Source organism: Dermacentor andersoni, chromosome 4 (genome assembly GCF_023375885.2).
Source record: "Dermacentor andersoni chromosome 4, qqDerAnde1_hic_scaffold, whole genome shotgun sequence".
NCBI lineage: Eukaryota > Metazoa > Arthropoda > Arachnida > Ixodida > Ixodidae > Dermacentor > Dermacentor andersoni.
Window position 1 is genome coordinate 145,888,550 of NC_092817.1, and position 25,661 is coordinate 145,914,210.

Genomic DNA, 25,661 nt, shown 5'->3' on the forward strand with positions numbered 1-25,661 from the left:
TGCAGCGGGTCTTCCAATTCTTCCCTGTAGGAAGTTGCGGCAGGCCTGCTGGGAATCCGTGAGGATCGTCAGTGGTTGGTTTGCGTGTAGGCCCTCGCGGATGGCTAACACGATGGCCAGCTCCTCGGCTTCCGTAATCGTGCAGGGGCGGGTCGATGCAGCGGAGGTAACGTGGCCTCGGTAGTCGCATGCCACTGAAACTGCGCCTTTGTTGTTCGTGCCATACATGGCATCGTCCGTAAAACGGGCCGTGGTATTGAATCTGAACGCTTTCTCCATGTACTGGGCCCTTGCTCTCCTCCTGCCGGAGTGTAGGTTAGGGTCCATGTTGCGTGGTATCGGGGCAACGTGAAACCTGTCCTGGACGTGACGAGGTATGGAACAGGTTTCTTGGGTTCGTGTTGTTATTGCTGGGAACCCCAAGGTTTGTAGGACCTGCCGGCCCGTGCGAGTCCGCGCAAGTCTCTGTTGTTGCGAGACGTAATGGGCTTCTGCCAGTTCGCTGAGGGTGTTGTGCAACCCTAGCGCCAATAATTTTTCAGTCGATGTACTCATCGGCAGGCGGAGAGCGGTCTTCAAAGCCATCCTTAAAAGTGTGTCGGCCTGCTTCGTCTCGGACTGTGTGAGGTGGTAGTAAGGCAGGCTGTATGTGATTCTGCTCACCACCAGGCTACTGACCAGTCGCAGGGTGTCGCTTTCCTTCATGCCTCTGTTCTTGGATGTTACGTGGGAGATCATGCGTGATATCGCCTTGACACTGGTTTTGAGGAGTGTAAGGGTGTGTGTGGCCCGCTGGTTGGACTGCAGCCACATGCCCAGCACCCTCAGCAATGGCTTCTCTGGTATGAGGCCCCCGTTGAGGCGTACCTCGAGTCTTCTTGTTGGGTCTGTGGGGACTGTGTGGTTACCCCGGCCTCGCCAGACTCGTAGGAGCTCAGATTTCTCGGGGGAGCATTGTAGTCCCCGTTGGCTGACGTATTCCTGGATGATATTTGCTGCAGTTTGCAGCCGTTCTTCTTTTTCAACGAGGGACCCTGTTCTGGTCCAGAGTGTTATATCATCTGCGTAGATTGTGTGCCGAAGACCTGCTACGTCCTGCAGTTTGCTTGCGAGACCGATCATTGCGACGTTGAACAGCGTGGGAGAGATGACAGCACCTTGTGGTGCGCCCTTGTTGGGAGGGTGGTACACTGGAGTCTGGATCTCTCCCATCTTCAGCTCCGCCGTGCGGTGGCTGAGGAAGCTCTGAACATACTCGTACGTTCGCTCGCCGCAGTTAGCAGATCCCAGCTATGGGATCTGCATAGGCCACGGCAGTGCCGCGAAAAAGGTGCCGATGTTCGTAGTTGAAATTAGTAACAAGCATCACGCGACCACCCGTGACGAACTTCCATGAGGCTTCATTCCACGCATACACATTGTAGCAATAAAAGCGACGCATTGCTTTCAGTGACCGCGGCGCCATCTTAAAGTCCTTAGCACATGATCTCAACCCGCACAATCGTGAGAGGTAACGTCACGATATCGTTAAAATACGCAGCGCTGCTTCACGCTTGCGGTGTACGTCTCGCTCATTGGCCCGATTCATTAAGAATGGCACGATGTGCTCGTGGAGATTAGTAACTGCACCGTACTCCAGAAGAAAATTCACGCTGAGAATAAGCTGGAAAGAACAGCCATGGAGGCTCAGGCAGGTAAAAGCACGAATTTTTATTCTGGCGGTACAGCATCGTAGAGGATAACCACGCGACCTAACCACGAGCTGTGCGAATGCGCGTCCCTTTCCAACGCGTCATAACTTTTTTTTTAATTACCGTCAATAGTTTGTCGCCTATAACAATATAATCCGCAACCACATCCACTAACGCACTGGCCCGAAACACCATTTATCAGCACAGTATGTCAACCGAGACCCGGTCAGCAACTTCATATGTGGTCACCAGGGACTTTTTGGCACTGCGCTCAAGCGGGAATGAACACGCCGCGGTTGCTTAGAGGCTATGATGTTGGGCTGCTAAGTACGAAGTCACGGGGTCGAATCCCGGCCACGGCGGCGCCATTTCCATCGAGGTGAAATGCGAAAACACCCGTGTACATAGATGGGTGCACATTAAATAACCCCAGGTGGTCAAAATATTCGGGAGTCTGCCACTATGGCCTGCCTCATAATTATATTGTGGTTTTGGAACGTAAAACCCCATAATCAAGTTTTTCTACGATAAGTCTAGATGAATTGTCTTTGTTACGTGTTGACCCTGCTGTCTTCATTGAATCTTCATCATGTCGTACAGGTGCCAATGGGAAGTCTTGCGCAAGTCGAGTTTCAGCGACCTCGCCACCGACAGCCACTGCCTTCAGATTTTCTGACTAGTACTTGGCGAGTGCCCCTGTGCCATCGTTCCAAAACGTGAGCGGATGGGTGAGGATCACCTCGGAGACGGTGATTGTAAGTGACGTCGCGACAATGGCATGCTCTGCTTCGCGAGATAATCTTTAACTTCCCTTTGCCTCTGGCACACTTCACGACCAGGGGAGTTGATGTAAAAGCCGCGCAGTGCATGTTATCCGCATGCACACTCGCAGTAGATGTGCCCAGCCTCGCAGCCCTGGTAGCAAAGTGGTCGTCTGTCTGAAGTACGCCAGATATCAGATTTCCGTTGCGACGCACGGCTGCCGTCGAAGCCTAAATCAACGTGTGCTGATTGGATTGAGACTGAAGGTGCGCTGCGGATCGCGACATCGGGGTGAGATGTAGGCACTCATTGTAGCAAGGCGGCTTCCGCATATGTCAGACGCTGACTGCCCGTGGGCATAAGCGTCGCTGTCCCATCGCTGGACCAACAGGTATTGAGATCCTGGTGGCCCTCGTCGCGGATTGCACTGGTGATGGAACCGACTACAGGCTGGCTCACTCCGTAAGTCTTCTGAATTCCCTAACGAACGGCCGAGCGAGCAATGTCGCCTGGAGGCTATGAACATGTCAGGAGTTGATGCTGCGTTCACTTGCCCGTCAAATGAGGGAGGACGCTGATGAGGCTCTTTCTGCATCGTGACGGCTTCAGCGAAGAAGTCTGTATCTGTTTTGGGAGTCTACGCACCATACCAGCAAAGGGACCTAGCATAATGCACCTAGCATAAAGCTTTATGCACCTAGCATAAAGTGACGCAGCTTTTGCTCCTGTGCCATGACAGGATCCATTCACTTAAAGAGGTGTGTCATGCCTTCAACATACGTCGTAAGCGTCTCATTTGGCAGTTGAATACAGGACTGAAGCGGACGTTCAATTTTGTCTCAGCGATCAGCGCCTGTGTAAGAATCGAGAAGCCAACGCTGTAATTCATGATTGCTTGTTAAAATGCCTTTTCTATTTTAGAACCAGGTGCGGGCGCCGTCCTCTAAGCTCAAGTAGGCTTGCTGAGGTTAGTGGCTTCGTCCCAGAGATTGAAGTCAGCGACAAGTTCAAGCTAGCTTGGCCAGTCCTACATGTCTCCGAAAAGTTATCTGTCTAAGGTATTTGGCGTCCGCGGGTTTTGAATGACAGATAGGTCGGCGTGGCGCTTCCCATGGTGGTTTGAGTTGGCATCGTAGTCGCTCTCTCGACTGAGAGATCTAGGGATGATGATGATGATCATGATGACTTTCATGTCTTTCGCAGGCCTCGTAGTCTTCGGCTTGCTCGATGCACTGGGGTGTCCACGACCGTAGGGCTCGTGTTCCGGCTGCTGGACGGAGTCTGGTGCACGGAGTGCACCCAGACCCCGTCCAGCAGCCGGAACACGATGGAGCATGGAACACGCATGGAGTGCGTTGTACCCAGTACTTCCACCCCCCTGTAACGTAGACTAATGAGAAAATGTCAATTAAGCTTTACTGGTTGGTAACATATGGTGATGATGGACCTCTGTCATGGGTCGCACCCACTAAGGGCGATAGGCAGAATAGAATAGAATAGAATTTATTGATAGGAAAGACAGAGAGGTCGACCTGAGCTAGTGCGCTCTAGTCTGCTACTCTGTACTGGAGAAGAGGGAAGGGGAGTGAAAGTATTGGGATGGAAGATGATGATAAGAGAAGTGGTGAGTGCTTATGTACATGAGACAGTTGCCTTGCTAGAGCCGTTCGTCGAGCTTGGTGTCCTGCAGGAACTTCAACAATACTTTTGTTGCACGCATTGCAATTGCAGTGTCAGGCCATGGGCCGAGGATAGCTTCCTCCGACAGTAGTTGTCTGCCAACGCTGGCTAGGAAACTGTCTAGCGTCCTTCGCTCCAGCATATATGCTGGGCAGTCGCATAGTACGTGTTGCAGTGTTTCGGGCATCTGGCAGTGTACACAATCAGGGCTGTTCGATTGGCCGATGAGGTGTGCGTAGCGACGGGTGAAAGCAACGCCGAGCCGAATCCTGTGTAGCAATGATGTTTTGCTCCGTGTAAGCTTCGGGGGCAAACAGAATTTACCGTCTGGGTCAATCATATGTAGACGTCTGTGAATGTTATCAGAGTGGGCTCTGTAAGCCTTTGTAAGGTCCTGTATGAGTGCCTTGACCATGGAGTTGATGTCAGCTCGCGAGTAGGCAATCCGTACTTCATCAGAGGAAGAGGAGGCCGATCTTGCCTCACTGTCAGCGAGTTCATTACCAAAAACACCACAATGGCTAGGCACCCATTGAAAGGTGATCACGTGGCCACTTAGCTCGGCACTGTGGTAAAGTTCGACGATTTCCAGCACGAGCAGATAGTATGGTCCTTTCTTTAAAAAGTATTTTAGCGCCTGTAGTGCTGATTTGGCATCACACAATATCGTCCATTTGTGGGGTGTCTGCGTTCTCATAAAACGGACAGCCTCCCGTATTCCCACAAGTTCCGCAGCCGTAGATGTCGATTTGTGGTCTAATCGAAATCGTTGAGTAATTCCAAGTTGTGGGATGACAAATGCGGCCGATAGGCAAAGTTATATGTCAGATATAGCGATGGCGCGTAAAATCAACTCCTCTTCTACCTCGTCCTCCATAGGCTGCTTTTAGGCAAACACCTGGTGGCAACCTTATATATATGTATATATATATATATATATATGTGAGGCGGTCTGCTCCAGCAGAGCCATATAAACCGAGGAAGAGGAAGAAGAGCAAGATGAAGAAGTTAGAATAAAATGGTGGACAACACCCGTCTCACTGAAGTTATGTCTTTCATACTGCCGTTCTAGTTAGGAACGTAACATTTTGGCGCAGCCATCGAAGCGAACATGTGGGTAATTTTCTTCGTTGACACAAAGACACGACCGGACATATCCTTCAGCCGTTACGAAGTGCTAGGTGAGCCAGCGAAAGACCTTGCCTGGGATGTCAGAACGGCCAACCTCGTCGAGGTGGTGCTGGAGAGAGCTTCTATGAGCCGCGAAGAACTTCTGCAGACGGGATCCGTTAAAGTGGATCTATAGCTCCAGGAGCTTGCGAACTTGGTCCCGGAGCCTTCACAAAGACGCACCGTTAAGCAGAAAACATCGGCAGAGGTGAGCCTTATTTTGAATGTCTTCGAGCAACAGCAACGACAGATGACGCATCAGAGCGAACTTACGTCAACTCTGCTCAGGTTGCATAACCTCGAAGAGAACATGGTGGAACCAGATATATTCGAGGAAAGCTCCGCGAGTCCCAACTACTGCCTTTGGTTTTGCGAATAGGCATGTGAGAAGAATTGGTGGCTCTCTGATGATGAGAAGATTCAGAATATGCGTTGCTACCTCGGAGTCACCGCTAGAAAGTGGTATGACATGCTGTTTTTGGATAGGCTACCTGCTCGCTGGAGCAATTGAAAAAGAAAGTTTTGGGCGGCTTTCCATCAAAACCCCGTTGAGAGTTGGAATGTGGCTATGCGCTTTACATACCAATGTGGTCCTTTACTAGAGTACTTACTTGAAAAACGCCTTTTGTTGTATGAAGCGAAACCTAAGCTCACATCGCCCGCCATTACAGCTTTAATTACACAAGGGCTATCTGTAGATATACAAAACCAAGTTCAGATAAAAGCACCATTGACATTTGAAGACCCTCTGCAGTGCATCCAATTCTTGTTACCAACAAGGGAATCGACACAAGAACTAAGAACAAGAGATATTCCTAATTCAACTGAGCTGAACGTAAAATATGACTTCAACGCCTATCAACGCAAGGCTCCTCCGCCCAGCCCAACATGTAACCTAAAAGAAAGTTCGTATCCCCTTACTTATTATGTCGAGGGGAGTAGTCAACGTGCCACACTGAAGGATCTGACTACACGTCAATAGTTGCCACAGAAACAAGTCAGTGTTGATTAAAAGCCTCAAATGTATGATGCCGTGTACGTAGTGTCCACTTGCTCGCCCTGAAGCTATACCTAGACACGTTCTGCAACGTTGACATTGTTGATATCATTGTTTATTCAACAACAAAGGAGGAACAACAGAAACACATTTCACCAGTTTTGAACTTTCTCAGTCATGCACATATCAAAGTGAACTTCAAAATAAGTGCCTTCTTCCAAGAAAAGGTGGTGTTCCTTTGAAGAGGTTTTGACGGGTCCACGAAAAGTACGAAGCAGAAACTGCCTCAAGGAATTTCAAAATTAGTAAAGCCCTATGATATACACTCACTGCGTGTTCTTCTAGGTCTAGCTGGACATATTTCAGGTCTTTCATCAGAGACTATGCCATTAAGACGAGATGTCTCACACGTTTGACGCAGAAAGGTACACCTTACCAATCGGATGACAAGTGTGAAACTGCGTGCCGTGAACTTGTGAGATACCAGACTTCTCCTTGCCGTTTCTGCTGAATACAAATGCGTCATATTATGCGACCGGCGCCGTTCTCTACCAGAACTCATCCGAGTCTAACCACCAAAAGCATTATGTAGTCGGGTACTACAGCTATACCCTGAAGCCAACTGAAATAAACTACTCTACAACAGAAAAAAAGCACCGGTTGTCTTGAAAGCTGTGCAGTATTTTCGATCTTACCTTGAAGGCGTAAAATTCACAATTTTCACGGATTACCAGGCACTGACTCACCTTCTTGGCATGACACAGCCAAGAGGACGCATCGCTAGATTGGTAAATTAAATCCAACAGTTTGATTTCGTTATTTCCCATCGCCCCGGTCTTCTCCTCACCGACGCTTATGCACTGTCCAGTTTGCTGGTACCGACCACATTTGATTACCCTCAAGAAATTAATCACATGAAGCTTTGGGAGGGCACCGAAGAAATGAAGTTTATCGATGGCAAATATCATGTTAGAGACACAATGGTTCCCAAGATACTGCATCTCTACCATGACACCCCAGAGCCCGGTGGTCATGACGGTTTCTGGCGCACGTACAATAAACTGCTGAAGAGATTTACGTGGTCAGGTATGAAGGATGATACCAGAACCTACATGCGAACATGCCATCTGTGCCAGACGAATAAAGTCAATTTCAGGCAACCCACAGATGTAATGATAACCACAGAGCACTCAAGTATGCCGTTTGAAGTCGTTCATTTGGATTTAGCAGAGCTCTGAATGAAAGGGGAAGACATCAGAAAAACACAAGCTTTCTTGCTGGCTATTGGTGAATGTACAAAGATGGTTATGGCCAGTGCAGCAAAAGAAGACGCCAACAGCATCATTGCTCTTCTTAAGGCTAAGTGTTTTCGAGACACAAAGATCTTAGCGTGTGGTAGTGGTCCTGCCTTTCTGAGCAAAAAGCTTGCAAAGTGGGCGGGAGATAACAGAATGAGTATCAAGTTTTGTTCCCCATATCACCCAGCTGCTAATGGCCTCGCCGAACGTGCTATACGAGACACGAAACAGTACATAATCATGCATCCGAACTTTGTAGGGGGTTTGAAGTGCTGCCTCGAAGCCGCAGTGAGACATCACAACCGGTCTTGCACAAGTGGTCTTGGATGCAGACTTTTCGCTGCATCAGCGACTGTGCCCATTTTTTCAGCGGTTCGTGAACTGGGCCTGCATAATAACCTAAAGCTTTTTGAGAGTAAGAAAAGTGCAAAACAACAAGAGGCCTATAAAGATCAAATGAAGAGAAATTTTGGCAGAAGAAGCAGCAGCGACATACCGAACAGACAACCCTGTGACCACGTTCTAATACGTAAAGGCAGTGACACATCCAATGACAAGTTTTAGGGGCCCTTTCAAGTAATCAGGACTTCCTCGCAGCCTGGTATCCTGGAGACCATATTGTACTTGGGAGACTCTGGGCAAAGGGAGTACGCCTCCATCAGCAACGTCTTCAAATTTTACACCAGGATGTGTGAACAACGAAGTGCGGAGGAGTGAAGCGGTCTGCTCTAGCAAGGTCAAACAAGACAAGGAAGAGGAAGAAGAGGAGGATGAAGAAGTTAGAATAAGATGGCGGACGACAGCGGCCTCGCTGAAGTTATGTCTTTTATACTGCCGTTCTAGTTAGGAACGCTACAATATATACGCAGAATACAGCGAAGCTGCCAAGAGCTACTATCCCCTCTATTGTGTCTGCGTGTAGGAAAAAATCTCGAAGATAGTGAAATGCCGGGTCGACCCACGGCGGCGATGGCGCAAGCGTTAAGCACTTCGGGATCGGCCCATACGTGGGCCGATCCCGAAGATAGTACGACGTCAGGCAGACCCGCGGCGGAAGTGAAGGAGGCATTAAGCACCCCCCATACGTGGCCCGATCCCAAGAAAGTGCAATGCCGGGCCGACGAGCGGCGACCCGCGGCCACCCGCGGCGAAGGTGATGCAGGCGTTAAGCACTCCCGATACGAGGGCCGATCCCAAAGATACTGCAATGCCGGGCCGACCCGCCAGCGGAGGTGCAGTTCGCCATTAAGGAGCCCTCGTGCGCAGATTCGCTGGTGATCCTTCTTCACGGAGTGGAAGGGCACCGAGTTTTTATTGTTCGCAAAATGGTTCTATTATCTAATTTATGTGTACGTTTTGGCCCCTTGTTCATGTGACCGGGATAACCTGTTCCCTTGAATTACAACAAGGGGTTAAAAACTTGCGTCACTCTTCTGAAAATCCTTGTCTTTGCCAGCCTAAATGTGTTTCTGCCGACACATACCACGTTTATGTGATGAGTAAAGGCGAGTTCTCTTGCGTTGCTCTTCATTCTTTCGCGATGTTTCAACAAAAGTACTTGGTGTCACGGCCATGTTGACCTACCAGAAAGAAGTTCTTGTAAGCGCTAGTTGCTTGACGGGGTTTTGTCTAGCTAGCTTTAGTTCAACGTGCACATTTTTAATTTATGCAACAAGCCATTCTGCATGATTCATCTCACTGCACAAATGTCCTGTGAATGCAGCGAATATAGAAATATGATTCGTATCTTGAAAATTGCCAATGCAATGATACTTACCCGGCCCATTTCTGTAGTACTGGACAGACAGCTGAGTTCCATCGTCAGGGGCGTCGAATAGAGGGCTGAGAAGCCCTACAGCCTTGGCGGTCGCTGAGGTGCTGTCTGCGACCTCTGCGGTAACGTCCGATGTGCCCGTGGTCAGGTCCAGGTAAGCGAATGGAGGGGAATCTGCGCATTGACGCGTCGGAAATGTGCAATTCTGCTAATGAAATTTTATGCATTTATAAATCATTCACTGTTAACAAAATTCGTGTGGATCATTCACTTTTTGCCCACAACCACTGAAGGGCGTCGCTTTGCCTATTGCATGTATGAGGTATTTTCTTAGTAAAGACACTTACAGCATAGTTACGTGTGTGTAGCGCGAACGTCCAAGCGTTAGCTGTGGTGTGTGCTAGGCGTTGTCATTCCGGACATCTAGCTCAGCGAGTCGCTTGGGTGTTTTAAGACTCTGCTTACTTTATGGTATATTTCAGTGTAGCAAATGTTTTTAGCATTCTCGTTTAGACTAACACACCCCTCTTCTATGCTCGAAAATTCGCCTACTTTCTAAAGAGAGAGCGAGAAGTTCAATGATAGGAAAGTTGGAGAGGATGGCCTAAGACGCTTGTATCTGGCCTGCCACTCGACAACTGGACTAAAGGGTTAGGGACCCACTTCTTAACCCTGTTTCTGAGCATACACTGACACAGCTCCATGCAGGCGCTATCATCCAGACAGCATGACTATAGGATGAAGATTTTAAAATGATAAATATAATACAATGACGACATTGTGATGACGACTTTATGAGGAAGAGGACGTGACGATGACGGCATAACGAGAATCATATGAGCAAGCTAGAATGACGACAATTACATGACAACACTGGTATATTCACGATTGAATGATAACATCATTACGATGGAAGGACGTAAATGGAACGACGGAGGTGCTATGACGACGATGACATGACGAGCACGCAATGGAGACGAGTGTAGGACGACGACGGCATGATGATCAGTGTACCATGACGAGGGTATGACGGCGATGAAGCGAAATGGTTCGACGATGACTGTAAGAATAGGATGGCGTGACGATGATGGCACATATCCAGTGACATGGTGGCATAACTAGTGGCACATACCCAGCGGCATATACGCATGAAAATTGTAGACTGCACTATCTCTGGTATCGGCCCACCCCTGCAGACGGCGTCAAAGGCGCAAAACTCAGTAAGGAGCTCAGAAACGCTAACGCTTAAAAAGTGATTTAATACTCGAGCAGTTGCTTTCTTCATGATCTGAACAACCGAAGTGGTTCGTGTGACGTTTTGCGACACAGAACACCGCTTTAACACTGGACGAGGTATAAGCAACTAGAAGAAGAAAAAGCTCCTTCGTAATTTCCCGTAGCTGTACGAAGCAGTAAACGTTGGCACGGGAGTCGTTGCAAGTCGTTTAAGGTTACTCCGTCGATGCACAACATACCTGTTTCTCGTGGCACGGCTGGCTGCATGCGAGGAGCCACATACCGACCCGTTCCTACAAGCCAGCGAAAGTCCCCTTGGAATTTGTTGATGTAACCGCAGAGGCCATCGAAGAAGTCGCACTGGACAGGATGGACGCATGGCTCAGGCCGTAGAATGATGTCGTCCAGGCTGATCGGTTCTGTTAGGCTTTCCGAGAATTTTGCGCGGAATGCCACCTGAACGAGAACGAGGAAGCCATCCATGAGTGAATACGTGCGTAAAAAGTGGACAGCAAAAATTCGCTTCTGGCATTAAAGCTCCGTACTATCAAGATCACGTCAATGGCAATTGCTTTGCAACGTGCATAGTGTTAATACAACGTAGTATCCGAAAACCTATAAATTGTACGAAATTGGAATATACGAGTATGTATGAGTATAACCGAACCCACAACCTTCGCATTCCGCGAAGGTTGTGGGTGGTTCGGTTCCCACCTGCGGCAAGTTGTTTTTTTCATCCACTGTAATTTCCATTTATTTATCGTTTCTTCATTCCATTAAGCACAAGTAATTTCCCCTATGTTGTCCTTGGTGGCAGTGTTTGTTGGCTTCTCATGATATGACTAATAAAAATCGGGCCCCTCGGTTAACCCCCTTTCTCCTCGTTTACCCAGTGATCAAGGTAGACGGAAACATGGTTATAGGTGTAGATAGGTACAGAGTGCGGGAAGTACCCAAGAATACTAACTCATAAAAAAGGACACGCACACGAGAGCCTCTAAGAGCAGAAATGCCATGGGGTGAGCTAATCTATTTCAGAAGAACAGCGCCAGAGGTGATGGGTCCGTTGAACCACGATCCGTTTGCGTGAAAGAGTGACTTTCTGCTGTATTCTTTACTTCACGCCTAATACGATGACTGTCGTACGCAGGTGTTTCCCTGTTTGCCATAGCCTGTGACAGTGAGGTAAATATAATGTTGGGTTTCGCAGAATGAGTTTCGCTGCCCTCTCTCTGCGCCAGCTCTACGCCGCCACTCACATGAGCAACTGGGGGCAGAGAAAGGATTACACTACCATCAAGCGGTGGACAGAGGCTACGACATTGTATTTCAGTGGCTGCCTGGGCACTGCAGCATCACTGGCAATGAATGCGCCGACAAAGCTGCCCGTGAGGCACATAGAGAATGTGAAAGAATCTCGATACCATTGTCGAGAACGGATAAAGCGCGGCACCTCAGCAGTCTTGCCCACATTCTAACTCTATGAAAATGGAATGCCCCAGAGTTTACCAACCAACGCCTATATGCAATGGATCCACATATTAAACTACAGCTTTTACCGTGTTTTAAACGACGGGAAGAAACATTACTGTACCGCCTGCGAATAGGAGTTTCTTCTACAAACGCATACTCATTTCTAATTGGAATGACACGCAGTGCGAATTGCAGCACATGCGTTGTTGAGGAAACCACCAAACATCTCTTATGTGACTGCCCCACACAAGAAGAGAGAAGTGCCCTTCGGACAGCTTTGGAGCGCTTAGATGACAGGCCCTTTACAGGGGAGAAGATCTTGGGCCCGTGGCCTCGTGTGTCTGCTATAGGTTCAACGCTACAAAGGTACTGATGCCCCTTTCGAAATGCACCAGCCTGTATGACCGCCTGTGACAAACAGTGATCAACGCTTGTCAGTGCAACTGGGCAAAGCGTGAACTTCCTTCTTCTTTCTCTTCTTTTAGTCCCCTTTACCCCTACCCTAATGCAGGGTAGCCTAACTGGCTCAGCGTGGTTGACCTCCCCACGACTTCTCTTTCTCTTTCCCTCTCTCTCTACGCGCAACTGACACGGAGCTTTAGTGCCATTAGGGTATGTTCACATAGTGGGTACTCTTGCCATTTCAGTCCACAGAGGAGCGCATTGTCGCCCGGTTCCACCAAATCGCACAACAAGCCGTTAGCCCCAGTCGTTGTTAAGCGCGTCGTGATTCATCAAATAACAAAAAAAAAACTACAGAAATTTTGAGAATTGTCTACTAAAGCCTAAGCACTGTTTGGCTCGGCTGTGGCTTCGCTTTTACTTAGTATTATTATTTTACTTATTATTATTAGTAATAATAACGCGCCAAGCATCTGAACGTGCCCGCTTTCCCGCGATGTTTTCATAACTCGAAGGATGCTAAGCACTGTTTAATTGTACATTGGGCCACCTCGAAATTTAAAGTTCGCCACCGCTAAATTTAAGTTAGCCCGGCCCCCAAACTTCAAGTCACCCTAGCCCCAAATTTAACTTGGCCTTTCCCCAGATTTCAAGTTGGCCCACGTCCAAATTTTTGTGCCACTGCTGTCGCGTTCATCGTCTTCTTCAACAGATGGCTGGCTCTATATTGAAAACGGTCGTCTAATGGGAAGAAGGAACGGCCGGACAGCTTTGTGGTTGGGTAACCATAGAAATGCTTGCGCAGTTAAAAATCCCCTATGCAGTCTGCCTTGTGAACAGAGCCTAAAGATGGGTTCACCCGACTGAAACGGTCGCTTATTCAGTCGGGAGACCAGCGCTTGGCTGACAAGATGCTAGGTGATATGCCTCCAGATGATTGTCTGCGGCTTCTTTCTGTGCGCATGATTCGCGTGTACTGAGCCACGACATGCTTGTCGCACATATTAATTCAGCGATTCGTCGAGTAGCGTAAATCCAGCTGCTCATATGCTGGCCTGATTCGTCTATGGCTGGTATGCCGAATAAATAAAAAAAGAATTGTTATCAATGGCCGAAGATGACTATTTGGTAGCTAATAATGCTCACCTTGAATTTCTTTTCCTGTAGGATTTGTGACCGCGCTAGCATCCACTCACTTCTCGTGTAGGGGGGCTGCTGCCAAACAACTTCACTCTTTCCGTTGACCACGACTTCGACCTGTATGCAATAAGGAAGCGAGCCAAAAAAAAAGAAAATATTTCATACATACTTTAGCACTTGAGTCATAAATCACTTTGGTAAGAGTATCAGGAGAAACCAACAAACACTGACACCAAGGACAACATAGGGGAAAACACTTGTGCCTTATAAATGAAATAAGGAAACTATAAATTAAGGGCAATAAAAGTGGACGAAAAGACAACTTGCGCGTGCGATCATCGCACGCGTAATGCGAAGATGTGGGATCGTTCCCCACCTGCGGCAAGTTGTTTTTTCATCCACTTTCATTGCGCTTAATTTACCGCTTCTTTCATTTATTAAGCACGAGTAATTTTCCCTATGTTGTCCTTGGTGCCAGTGTATGTTGGCTTTTCATGGTATGACTATTAACAATTGGGCACGTCGGTTAACCCTCTTTCTTCTCGTTTTGTAAGAGTCCGTGAGACGGCTGAACAAAGCGCTGCAGTTTACCGGAGTGGCGAATAATTCATAGTCGCGCAAAGGTAATAGAATCATGATAAACTAAGTACGGCTTGTAGTATTATGGGCGGTATAAAATGCCGATGCTCATTTAGTAAACAGGCTTGGTGCCTCGGGCCAGTGCACAACGGTGGTTTGATGAGAACCAGCCGCGGTAGGTAAGGTGGCTATGGCATTAGGTTGCTTAGCACGAGGAGGCGGATTCGACACCGCACACGGTGGCTGCTTTTCAATAGGATCGAAAGGTAAAAAAAATCAACATCACCATCAGCCTGGCTACGCCCACTGCAGGGCGAAAGCCTCTCCCATACTTCTCCAACCACCCTGGTTATGTGCTAATTGCGGCCATGTTGTCCCTGCAAACTTAGTGATCTCATGCGTCCACCTAACTTCCTTCCGCCCCCTGCTACGATTCCCTTCTCTTGGAATCCATTCCGTAACCCTTTTTGACCATCGGTTATCTTCCCTCCTCATCACATTCCCTGCCCATTCCCATTTCTTTATCTTGTTTTCAACTAATATGTCATTGTTTGTGTGCTTATATTTAGGTACACGTTAAGCGACCCAAAGTGATAAAAAAAATGGAGTCCCCCACTACTGCGCAACTCATGATCACATCGTAGTGTTGGCGCATAAACTTAAAGTACGGTATCTTTCTTTTGCTTGATCAGGAGCGCCGACAGCAAGGAGCGCGCGTGCTTTTCCTGGAGCGAAGGTTCCGTTCACCAGTTCACTCCGTTTCATTCCCTTCACCATTTAACATTTCCTTAAGTGAACAAAACACGAGACATCCAAAACCGGGTGAGCGGGAAGACAGCGCGCGTCACTGCAGCAGTGCTCCCACTTAAACTGCTCGGCCTTGTTCTCACCCTCACATGACTGCCGTTGCAAGTGGATCACATCACGTGTCCTAAAACATTCGGAACGCAGGTAGAGAGGGCTCGGTGAGTTTCGCAGAGTAAACCAGGGAAAAAGCTAGGCTTCTTTATTGAAATGACCCGATAACTTGCGTTAGCTGCCCATAAAAGTAATTATTAATCTGCACATTTCATATCTTGACGGAAAATTAGTTAAGCGCCCTGTTATTGTTGTTTATTGCTTAATTTCTTGCCTTCTCTCTGCCTCATTATCCTATCCTCTATTGTACTATGTACATTTGTATTCTATGCTTCCAATAAACAAGCTTTGGTAATTTCTGCCTACGTGTCTTTCTTTATTCGTGCTTCAATAACATGAATATTGCCAAGGTAGCCCAGCTGTCCCCGCTTGTGCAATGCATATAGCGACAGTTGTTCGCAACTAATGTGCACATTCCTGCACGTTATCTGCACAACGCTGAGGCGGCACAGTCATGCCAAGTCCTTTCGATGTTGTCGCGTGTATTGCGAAAATGTTTCCGTTGATCGGCTGTCAACACTTTGCCTGCCACGTTCTGGCTTCTTGCACCTTCTGTGGTTTGTGTGCGCCGCAAGATCTCTGGAGTTCAGGTGCTTTCAACTGCCGATTATGTAAACTGGACCCCACACAACGGCTACAACTGCCATCTAGCCTTTCCCGCGGCGAAGCAACCTTGCTGTACCGCTTGTGGCTGGGAGTAGCGTTCACAAACTCATACTCCTATCGTTTGGGAATGGCCGAGAGCCCGATGTGCGATTCCTGTGGGTGGATTGCTATATATATATATATATATATATATATATATATATATATATATATATATATATATATATATATATATATATATATATATATATAAGGCAATCTTTGTCAATGTCCTTTCCGAACTGAAAAATTGTCGTAGCGGTCGATAGTGCTAAAGTGTTTGTGCGGATAACACCTGACATGATGGAAAGTACAGAGAAATGTGAGGAAAACGCAGGAAGCCATGAGCTCTCGCAGGACGCGGCCTGCTTCGCCCAGCCGCCGCAGCCGGAGTAGAAGAGGAGAAGCACACTAACCTGCCCCCTAAACCCTCCCTCCCCGCCCCCTCCTACCGAGCACACATCTCACCATTCGCTTGCTTGCGCGCCTGGGAAGAGAGCGTTCACCATCTCCTCGATGTTGTGGCATTTTTACTTTATACAGAACATCACGGCGATGCCGACGGTGGAAATTCACCTGGAGTGTCCATATAATTGCTATCGCCATAAGAGGAGGGCGAGAGGACAGAGCACTACTCGGTCTTCGTTCTAGTTTTCTTCATGGAAACACACCAATAATCTTGCATATCAGCTATAATGAAAACAAATGTTCTCTTGCTCAAGTACTTTTTCATGCCTGTTTTCCGTAATATTTCGGCTCGATCTTTTGCCCCGATTTCAGCAGCTCGGAAAACACCAGCGTTCCCATTAGCGTGCAATTTCTTTTCTTTTTTTGTAACGCGATCCTGACCCGCTCGCGCTAAGAATAAATTTAGCCCTAGATTCTTGGCATCTACTACCTCACCTGTAAGCGAGCGGCGTTCTTTCCGGCCGGCAAATACCAAAACTCGAGGCACTGAGGCTCCTTTTGGCCTGGCCATTCTGGACTGGTGACAGTGGCGCCAGCGGGCGACGCCGTGCGCTGTGTCGCAGTGAGGACGAAGACTGCGAAAAACCAAACGGCAGGCTTCGCTCAAGGAATTTCAAACGTAATGGCTGATGTGCCTCCTTTCGATTCTCTATTCCCCAGTGCGTAAAGTCGTTCTCGTTATATTAAAACAGCTGTTGTGCAGGCCACACTTGACGCATCACCGAAAGGAGGACTTAGTTTTGGGTTTAAGTTTATATCTCGCTGCACACGCGGTATTCGTCGAGTCATAAGTTGTGACTGTGCCGGTTGTCATGCACACATTTCTCACGAATGGCGTTTAATTTTTAAAATATTCACGAGTAACTTCATAAAATCGTCGTCACTGTGTTTTATGTCCCCTTTATAGGACAAAGGCCACCCCCAGCGCACACGAATTGCACTGGCTCCTTTCAGCTGACTACGTGCTATACATGCAAAGTGTCCTATCTCATAACACCACCTAATCATTTACCTTCTGCTACTGCGTATTCTTGGCACTCGTTCTATTATTCTATAATACACCACTGGTTTCGTGTTCCGCTAGAGTAAAAGAATGGGTGCAGGTGACATGGGAGCGCCTGTGCATTTGAAACAACTCCGCTCTTTGTTTTTACGCGCTAAAAAGAATAAAATGAGGAAATTGACGTACCGGAGTTGACAGGTCCAGAAATTGGGTCCAATGCAATATGTGCGCTTGATTTTTGTTCCCGCCACCATCCACTGTCAACCACCCAGTCACAAGTGTCAAACTCAAAATCGCAGTAACCTGCAACAGTACAATCAGTGGTCGTTGGTGAACTATAATACGTATTCGGCTGCAAAGACAAAACAGTAATAAGGATACAGTGCTCATATCATTTCACATTAGCCGACGATGATGTCAGGAGACTTCGTAAAGGTTGGCGTAAAAATTAGATCATTGTTTTTGCTTCAGGTAAACTAACAATGCAGCTACCATTTCAGCGAGAGCATAAACAGGGAAATCATACTGCAGATTCATTGTGAATAAAGCACCAAAGCAGAAGCGAACAGAAAGACGGATCCGCATATAACTAGAGCAGTTGTTTACCTTCCAATCTATCCGTGTGTTAATCCCTTGGCTGTTTGGACACAAGCAGTTTCCCGGTTTCTTTTTGTTGTCTTTAGCATAGTTTTCATCGCGCATGATATTCTGAATGAATCGGCTTTCGTTCGATCACCAAAGACAAGCAGGATTGAGTTAATTCGTAACTTTAGAAGAGAATGCGATTGAGAAAGGGAGCACAGATGGCCTCCGTTCTTCTGCAAGGTGCTGCAGTTGTCCGGCTAAAGTGGGGCACTTACGACGTCCGAGACGGGTATTTCCCCAACCGCCACATTCGCGCGCAGACATGCACGTAGCGACACACACAGACTATAGATCTTGTGCGAAGTAGTATGAAGTATGAAGCTGGTTCAATGCCACAGAAAGGTCGCAGGTTAGTTGTAAGCTACGTTTATGAACTGAACTTAAAATTTATTGCAGAATAATCTCATATTGTGATCTGTGAGAATGCGATATCATTTTATTGTTTCGGTTTCGGTTGTTTCAACGACATCTCATATTTTGCGACGGTACACGGAGCGCAACCTTTTAACACTACTTTGCAGGCTATGAGAGTAGGTGTGCTACTAAATTGCTTTTGCGTGCAATGCACATTGATTGCGAAGTAGTGGTAGCGAACCCATGTTACCATCATGGGATTCTTAGTTCGAACCCATCTAATCACTGTGACTGTATTTCTGTCTTACCTTTAGTTCGTGCGGCTTTGGGGCCGGTTAGACAGATTTATCGCTTTTAAGAAAACATTACGCTGACACGCAGGCAAGCCACCACATCATTATTCTGTACAACATTTCAGTCACGCAAGAGCGAGTCCTGAGAACAACCACCAGCAAAGGAAAATGACACTTACCCCGCCCGTCCGTAAGCACGTCGCATCTTCCAGAGGTAAAATTCATAGGTCCCAGAGCCAGCCCAGTTTCCCTGTTCATTGACTTTTCGCTGGATACGACGAAGACAAGCTGCGTCATGGTAAAAAAAAAAAATTATAAGGAACGGCAACATCAGAGTCCATCGTGCTTGCGGCGCTTGATTCTTAGCTTGCAAAATTAATACAATGACTGGAAAAGTTGAATCCACCTTGTCACTTTCTAGAGCGCTAATCTCTAACAAGGACGTTCCCCGAAGCGCAAGGCTTTCTTGCAGCGAAATTCATAAGGAGAATAGCCTTACTCTTTAGTTTGTGGGAAGTGTCAGCACAGAGAAGACGCTGGCCAGTACCGAATGCACCACTAAGGCGGCCTGTGGCAGCTCTTGACCAGAACCTATAGAGCAGTTAAAAACGTTTCCTTCTTTTAAGGTGCAAAGATCTGGACATTTGGTGTAGACTCTGACAGGTTGTTCTGCGTTTTGTGGCGCCAAATTGAGCTGCTTTTTCTTAATCTTTGTTCATTTCGTGTGCTTACAAAGTAAAGGTCGGTATTATCACTAATGTCTCTTTTTATGGCGAACCTAGAACTTTTCTCGAAAGCTGGTTGCACTGGCACAGAAATTTTGAATTCAATCTTTTTACGGTTGATTCCGTAACAGATGCTATTTCCGAATAGGATATACTAATTTGGGTCAACACAAAAGAAAGTTCAAATACGCAGGGTGCCTTACCGATAAAGAAGACCATGCCTATTACAGTGAAAATGAAACACGTGCGCGGTAATGTGTACTGTCAGATGGAAAGTGCCATTACAGTCTCTCTTGACGGTATATTGAAAAAAAAAAGGAGCCGCAATCAAAAATATTTGTAAGCGTGACAAGTCCTGGGAAACTATTCTCGCTTAACTGTCTTTCGGCACTGTCTTCCCTACTGTTAAAGACGTAAGATGGTCAAATCACAGTACGGCAGGGATTTTAAATGCAAACATGAGCGTTGTCGCTGCATTAGTGACCCGAGCACGGCTTACCTTGTTGTGGACGCTGTCGAGGCTCACCGTCCTGCGCACGTTGTACCAAATATCTGCTGTAGTGCGACCCCGCTGAAAGAACAGCGGTGAAGAGGTGCGAACCCCGCTCGAGGCTGGCGACTTGACGACATTCAGCCTCAGCACGGCGCCCTGTCCACCGAACATGTGGTACCAGACCGAGAAACACGCTACTTCCGACTGGGGTCCCACCATAGTGGAGTAAAGCTGCACTGATCCCTGGTTGCTGTTCAGATTTGTTCCTTCCAGGTATGCGATGTTGCCTGCGTCGAAACAAGAAGCGTTTTCGAGAAATCAAATGCTTGTTTTAGTCGGATCAACTTCAGTCAACCATGACGCCCCGCCCACGCCCTCGTAACCGCCATCCACTGTTCCTCTGCGAGGCTGCCAATAAGTAGTACTTCGCACTTTCCCCGTTACCTAAATTAGGCGGTAACTAGAAAAATGAAGTTATATTCGCCTAATTTTATACGTTTTCACACATCTGTTATAGTAGAATGGTGAGAGCCTAATTCTTCATTGAATTGAAATAAAACACTTGCAACGCGATAACCCATCGTGTGCCACATATCTTCACAAGAAGCAAGAGCCACAATTTGTCAGTTTTCTACGAGATTGCAGATGCTGTTACATTTTACAACAGAGGTTTATATCCAATAATTATTCTTATCGTTTACTGCGTTATAAAAATATTGTCTGCACAAAGCGAATGAGGTCTTAGACATACTACAGATGCCAATATGAACCTCTCGCCTGCAGAAGCGTTTCTCGCTGAGCACGATTATGCATCTGCCGTTCCTCCTTCATCGAGCTCATCTTCAACCACTGCGTCGTCATCAGGTACGCCTCAGGCGTACCAGGCTATTCCAACGACACCGAGCCAGTTGTTCCAAATAAACAGCAGTGGGAATGCCCTCTGCAGTCGCGCTAAGCAAGTCTTGCTGAATGTGCATATGAGGGTATATAAAGCTACGAAACATATAACCGAATGTTGCGATCACACAGATTTGAGAGCGGGTGAGCAAACGAACCGGTGTGAGCTTACGCAAAGCTTGTGATGTCAGACGCACTGCGAAAAAATGGACGGAGAACTACGGACGCCTCTACGGAAGCGGCCTAGAGGTGTAGACTACAAGAGGCGCCTACGTACTTATGACAGCTGCACACTGACTGAACTAAGAAACTGCGTTCACGGCTTTTTCCGTTGCAACGAGATCCCAACAGTGCAAAAGATTGCTGTGGAATTAGCATCCGCGAACACAGATCTGCCGACCTTTCGCCGTGGACCATCCGCCACCTTCTCCTGGACATCAGCTGCAAGATCAAGGAACGTGGGAGAAACTACTTGCTGATCAAGCACGAAGACTTGTTGCGGTGAGAGTACAAGTATATTTACGAGATTGCTCACTACAGGGAAGAAGGGTGTAAGATTTCCTATATTAATGAAACATGGGTCACTGCTAGGCACACAGTGAGTAAGAACTGGGCTTATAAGACAGTCAAGTCACCACGCGGCGCGTACTTGCGCCGGCTTAACAACGAGGCAGAAGCAAGCGTCGGAAAAAGGAAAGCGGCTGATCGTGACTCATGTTGATAGTGAGGACGGATTGGTTGATGGTTGCCTGGATCTGTTCCTGGGAAAGAAGACTGGTGAGCACCCCGAGGAAATGGAGGGCAGCCGTTTCGAGACGTGGGTCAGCTCGGTCATCGATAGGCTGCCACCGTGAAGTGCCATTGTCATAGACAATGCGTCCTACCACTCCAGGCGCCTGGAGGAAATCCCGTCGCTGTCATCGAGCAACGCAGAGATCGAAGACTGGGTGGCCTGGAAAGCGATCTATACCATGCCGCCATTACCATGAAGCAGCTGCTTTACGCTGTCGCCACCGTAAAGACTAAGTTTATCAAGTACCGGGTTCATACGGCCACTGAAAGTGCTGACTTTGTTGTCCTCAGGCTCCCTCTATATGACTGTGAATTTAACCCGATAGAACACATTTGGGTACAGATTAAGAATAGAATGGCAGCGAAGAGCACAAAATTCAAGACCAAGCACGTGCACAACCTCCGCCTTGCTGAAGTGGAGAAAGTTACCCCAGATAACTGGGCCACGGCTGTGCATCAAGTGAAGGGCGCCGAAACACACTTCTGGGAGATGCGTGAGTATATGGGCAAGATGGAGCCAATCATCATCAGCATGGGAACTGATAACAGCACGTCTGAATCGGAGCTTTCTGGCGCTGACCCAGAGAGCTCAATGCCAGAGAGAGGTACATTACCCGTACTCAAGTTACTTGTAGGGATCAGTTCATTCTGTATGGATCAGTGTACCCACAATCACCTCTCTGCAGTCTGCCTCCTGGGCGGTACTGAACCATAGTTCTCGGGCATGTTCTGTATCTCCTCGTGAACCCTCCCAATGGGCTCCAGCGATGAATGATCAAGTTAATGCCTGAGAGAGGAAGATATGTAAATATTTGGCTGTCAATGCAATGTATGTACGTATATCTGCTCATAGGAGTATGTTGTCCTAGTCTAAAGCATGTTCTTTTGTCGCACTGAAGCCACTGGTTCTTGTGTGTCTTCACTCGTGCCCAGCACCTCATGTTGCTTGAATGGAAAAATAGGCACAAGGTCCATCTACTAGCCTGTGTCTCAAAGATATCTTGCCGCAACACAAAATTAGCACAAAAAACAATGAAAAGTTGACCCAGCAACATCGCTACGTGGACTGCTATATAATAGTACTCTGCATAAATTACCTTTGTTAAAATATTATATCCGATGAATAAGTATTGCCTGTTTATACCATCCAACTGCCCAATGCAGCTCAATCAAGCACCCATCTTGGGCACAAGAACTTTGCAAATGTCTCATCACATTCAGCTTGATTTTTGAATGTGCAACAGTACAATTATGTTTGCAGTACTTTGTTCATTCTGTTTGATAATCAAGGATACTAGGCCTTTGATATTTGCTGCTTATATGAACATCTGTGCACACTGTCATGTATGGTATGGTACGTGGTATTTAACCTAAGGATGCTGCGCATAGGCTATGAGGAACGCAGTGTGCAGCTTTTTAGCGACATTGCCAGTAGCAGTAACATCATGTGTGAGCTCAATATAAGGCAATGTTAGCCTAGAGCATCAATCAGACATGCAGCCAAGACACTTGGAACGAATTCACTACCATTTAGTATTCATGGTTACCGATACCAATTGCTTGCTCTGTACTACAAAAGTCCATCGCACATTTGACCTGGACCATTAAGATTATTACAAAAGTATTACGGTGATTCTGCTTAAGGCTGTGCAAAGACTTTATTTATGCATAATATAATTGCACAGCGCTCTCCAATCGTCAACTACATGTTGTGACTTCTTGAAGACATTGAATAAGTGGCGAAAGCGACACATCGTTAATGAAAGACGGCTAAGTGGAGCGCTCAGGAATAATTTCTACTACCTGGAATTCTTTAACGTGTACTGACGTCGCACAGTAAGCAGGCGCCTTGCGTTTCGCCTCCATCGAAACGCGGTCCCTGCGGCTGGGATTGCACCCATCCCCGGGCTTGCCAGCGAAGTCAGCCCGCCACGACAGCGTTCACCGTTGCACAGTGCTCAGAAATCATGAAACCGAGTTCAAAATTATGTGCCTCTAGATAATGCTTGACAATTGCGCAAAATTACGTGCCTTTAGATAATGCTTGGCAATTGCGCTATCTCAAAAGGGCGTCTGTAACGCCAGCAGCCAGCTTGGAAAGCACGCCAGGAAGCCGACAGCGCTTCTTCAGTGGTCCTGCCCGACCACGAAAAATTACAATCAAACGTAATTTAGACTGACCTTAACGGTATGGATTTTACGATGCGATGAATGCGTGGAAGCAACTGAATTTAGATTCAGTCCTCAAATTATATCACTTGTCACTAAAAAATTATTTCTGGACGGCTGATACAACACGCATGATAAATACGAAGAGACCTCGCTTTAGGGTTGAAAGTAAGGAACTGCAAGGACGTCGAAAATACTGTCTTGCTTCGCTGCAACTATTTGTTGTCAAGAAGGGTTTTTCACTGGGCTTGTTGGTGCATAGTAACTTTGGTGTGAAGTGCGCGGGGACGGGACAACAAAGGAAAGAAAATCGAGCGCAAGCTTGACAATATTTATTGTCAAGTTTCACTTCATTTGGCAGTGAAGTCGCATGAGTAATAAAACGGAGTCAGCAGTGAAATTAACTGTACCGTGGACTTTTGAAGTGTGAAATGCTCAGACTCCATAACCTTTGTCCATGTCTGTTGCACACCTCATAGCTTCCGCCGATGAAAAGACTCTCCAAGAACAGCAGACGCCCCGGGGCTGTCAAGTACCACGCGATCTTTTTTGCTTCTGTCATTGGCAGGCGGAGTAACACGACCCCGCGTGGTCGGTGTGCCTTGGTTGCAAACTGCCTTTCTGTTTAAGTTGTGTCCTACTATAGTCATAAATACCCACAAACAACGTCTTCAATCACGAGCCCTGAACTCCCCTCGGAGTTTTTTCTGAGGGGTCCATGATATAATAATACAATTTCAGCTAACGTGAAACACATGCACTACACATGCAGTATCGGTATAAAGGAGAACTCAGTGCAAAAAAAATCTTGCTTTGCTCACGCTGATGACCTCATTTAGCCTGGAAATGTACTGAAGGTTGTGCATATAATAATGCAAGTGTTAAGGTTTTCTATCTCTACTATGCCGATAGCGAGTTATTCTCGGGTACAAGGCAACAGCTCCATTGAGACATTGCACTAGTGAGCCTTACGTACGCACATATTACAGTACATGTTTATTGCATAATATTTATTTATTGATTGATTTATTTATATTGATTTAAGTGTCCTGTGTCGGACACTATTTGAAGGGTGCGAACAGTTACAGCGGATACAACAAAGAAAGCCAAATTTGACTTCCACCCGACTTGTACCACGAAGCCACAAAAAAAAAAAAAAAAAACCTACTCGGATTTCTCAGAACGAAAGCTTCGTTCTTGGAGAAAAATTCATTCTTGTTACTGGATCAAAACTTGGAATAACGCCTTTGCGAGGTGGTCGCTCCAACATATGAGCTAACCAGCAGGCTACCACATCGCAGCGTAAGATGGAACTGATCGTCAACTCGAAGCAATGGGACACTGAATACCAAATGAACTTAAATGAACTCCATTCAAAGGAATTATTTATTTGACATTGTGCATACATATACTAGTAGCGCAAACAAAAAAAAACTGAAAGAGAAGGCTTCACCGGGCCTGCGCTCCGTACCACGTATGCTTATATAGCCCGACGAAGAAAGAAAGATGCGCATAAAAAGCACATCTCAGAACAATTAGGCGAGGCCAGCAAGATGCCCGCTTTCGCAGTTTAATGGTTGTTTCAGCCTATGTAAGCGTATATTACTCGGTTCAACTTAGGACCCGTTGAGCATTTCTTTCAAATTCAAGTCACGTACACACAGATTTGTCCTTTCTTTTCTTTTTTCCTAGATATCATAGAAGGGGGTTATATAGTGATTCAAGTAACCATAGAGGGCAACTTGATGGTCGTTTTTTTTTTATAGCACGGTGGCTTGACAGTGCTGGGTGCCGTGTTGGCTAGGCCGGAGACAACGTACGAGGAGCAAATACTGGTCCTTTCGTCTGGTATATCGCAGAGTCACTATTGGTCCTCACTATTATTAGGTTCAGACTGTGAATTAAGATTAGGGAATTGGCAATCGCCGGGAGAGACCTTCGTCCAGCAGTGGCCATAAGGAGGCTAACAATGACGATCACAACAATGATGATAAATATAAATTTTAACATCCTTCGGTGCACCTTTGGTATTTTCTTGAAGATGTGTAGCTCAACTG

At 46.9% G+C, this 25,661-nt stretch overlaps 1 protein-coding gene across 1 annotated transcript in view; it reads right to left on the bottom strand.

Annotated features, from left to right (window-relative positions):
- Positions 1 to 25,661, bottom strand: part of LOC126537740 (MAM and LDL-receptor class A domain-containing protein 1-like) — a 204,840-nt gene that overhangs the window by 162,086 nt on the left and 17,093 nt on the right. The window contains exons 8-14 of the mRNA XM_050184828.3: positions 19,753 to 20,033; positions 18,708 to 18,816; positions 17,423 to 17,539; positions 16,669 to 16,808; positions 13,630 to 13,740; positions 10,848 to 11,064; positions 9,376 to 9,546 (exon numbers count right to left, since the gene is read on the bottom strand). Coding sequence (XP_050040785.3) covers positions 9,376 to 9,546; positions 10,848 to 11,064; positions 13,630 to 13,740; positions 16,669 to 16,808; positions 17,423 to 17,539; positions 18,708 to 18,816; positions 19,753 to 20,033 — 1,146 coding nt within the window. The remainder of the gene's footprint in view (positions 1 to 9,375; positions 9,547 to 10,847; positions 11,065 to 13,629; positions 13,741 to 16,668; positions 16,809 to 17,422; positions 17,540 to 18,707; positions 18,817 to 19,752; positions 20,034 to 25,661) is intronic.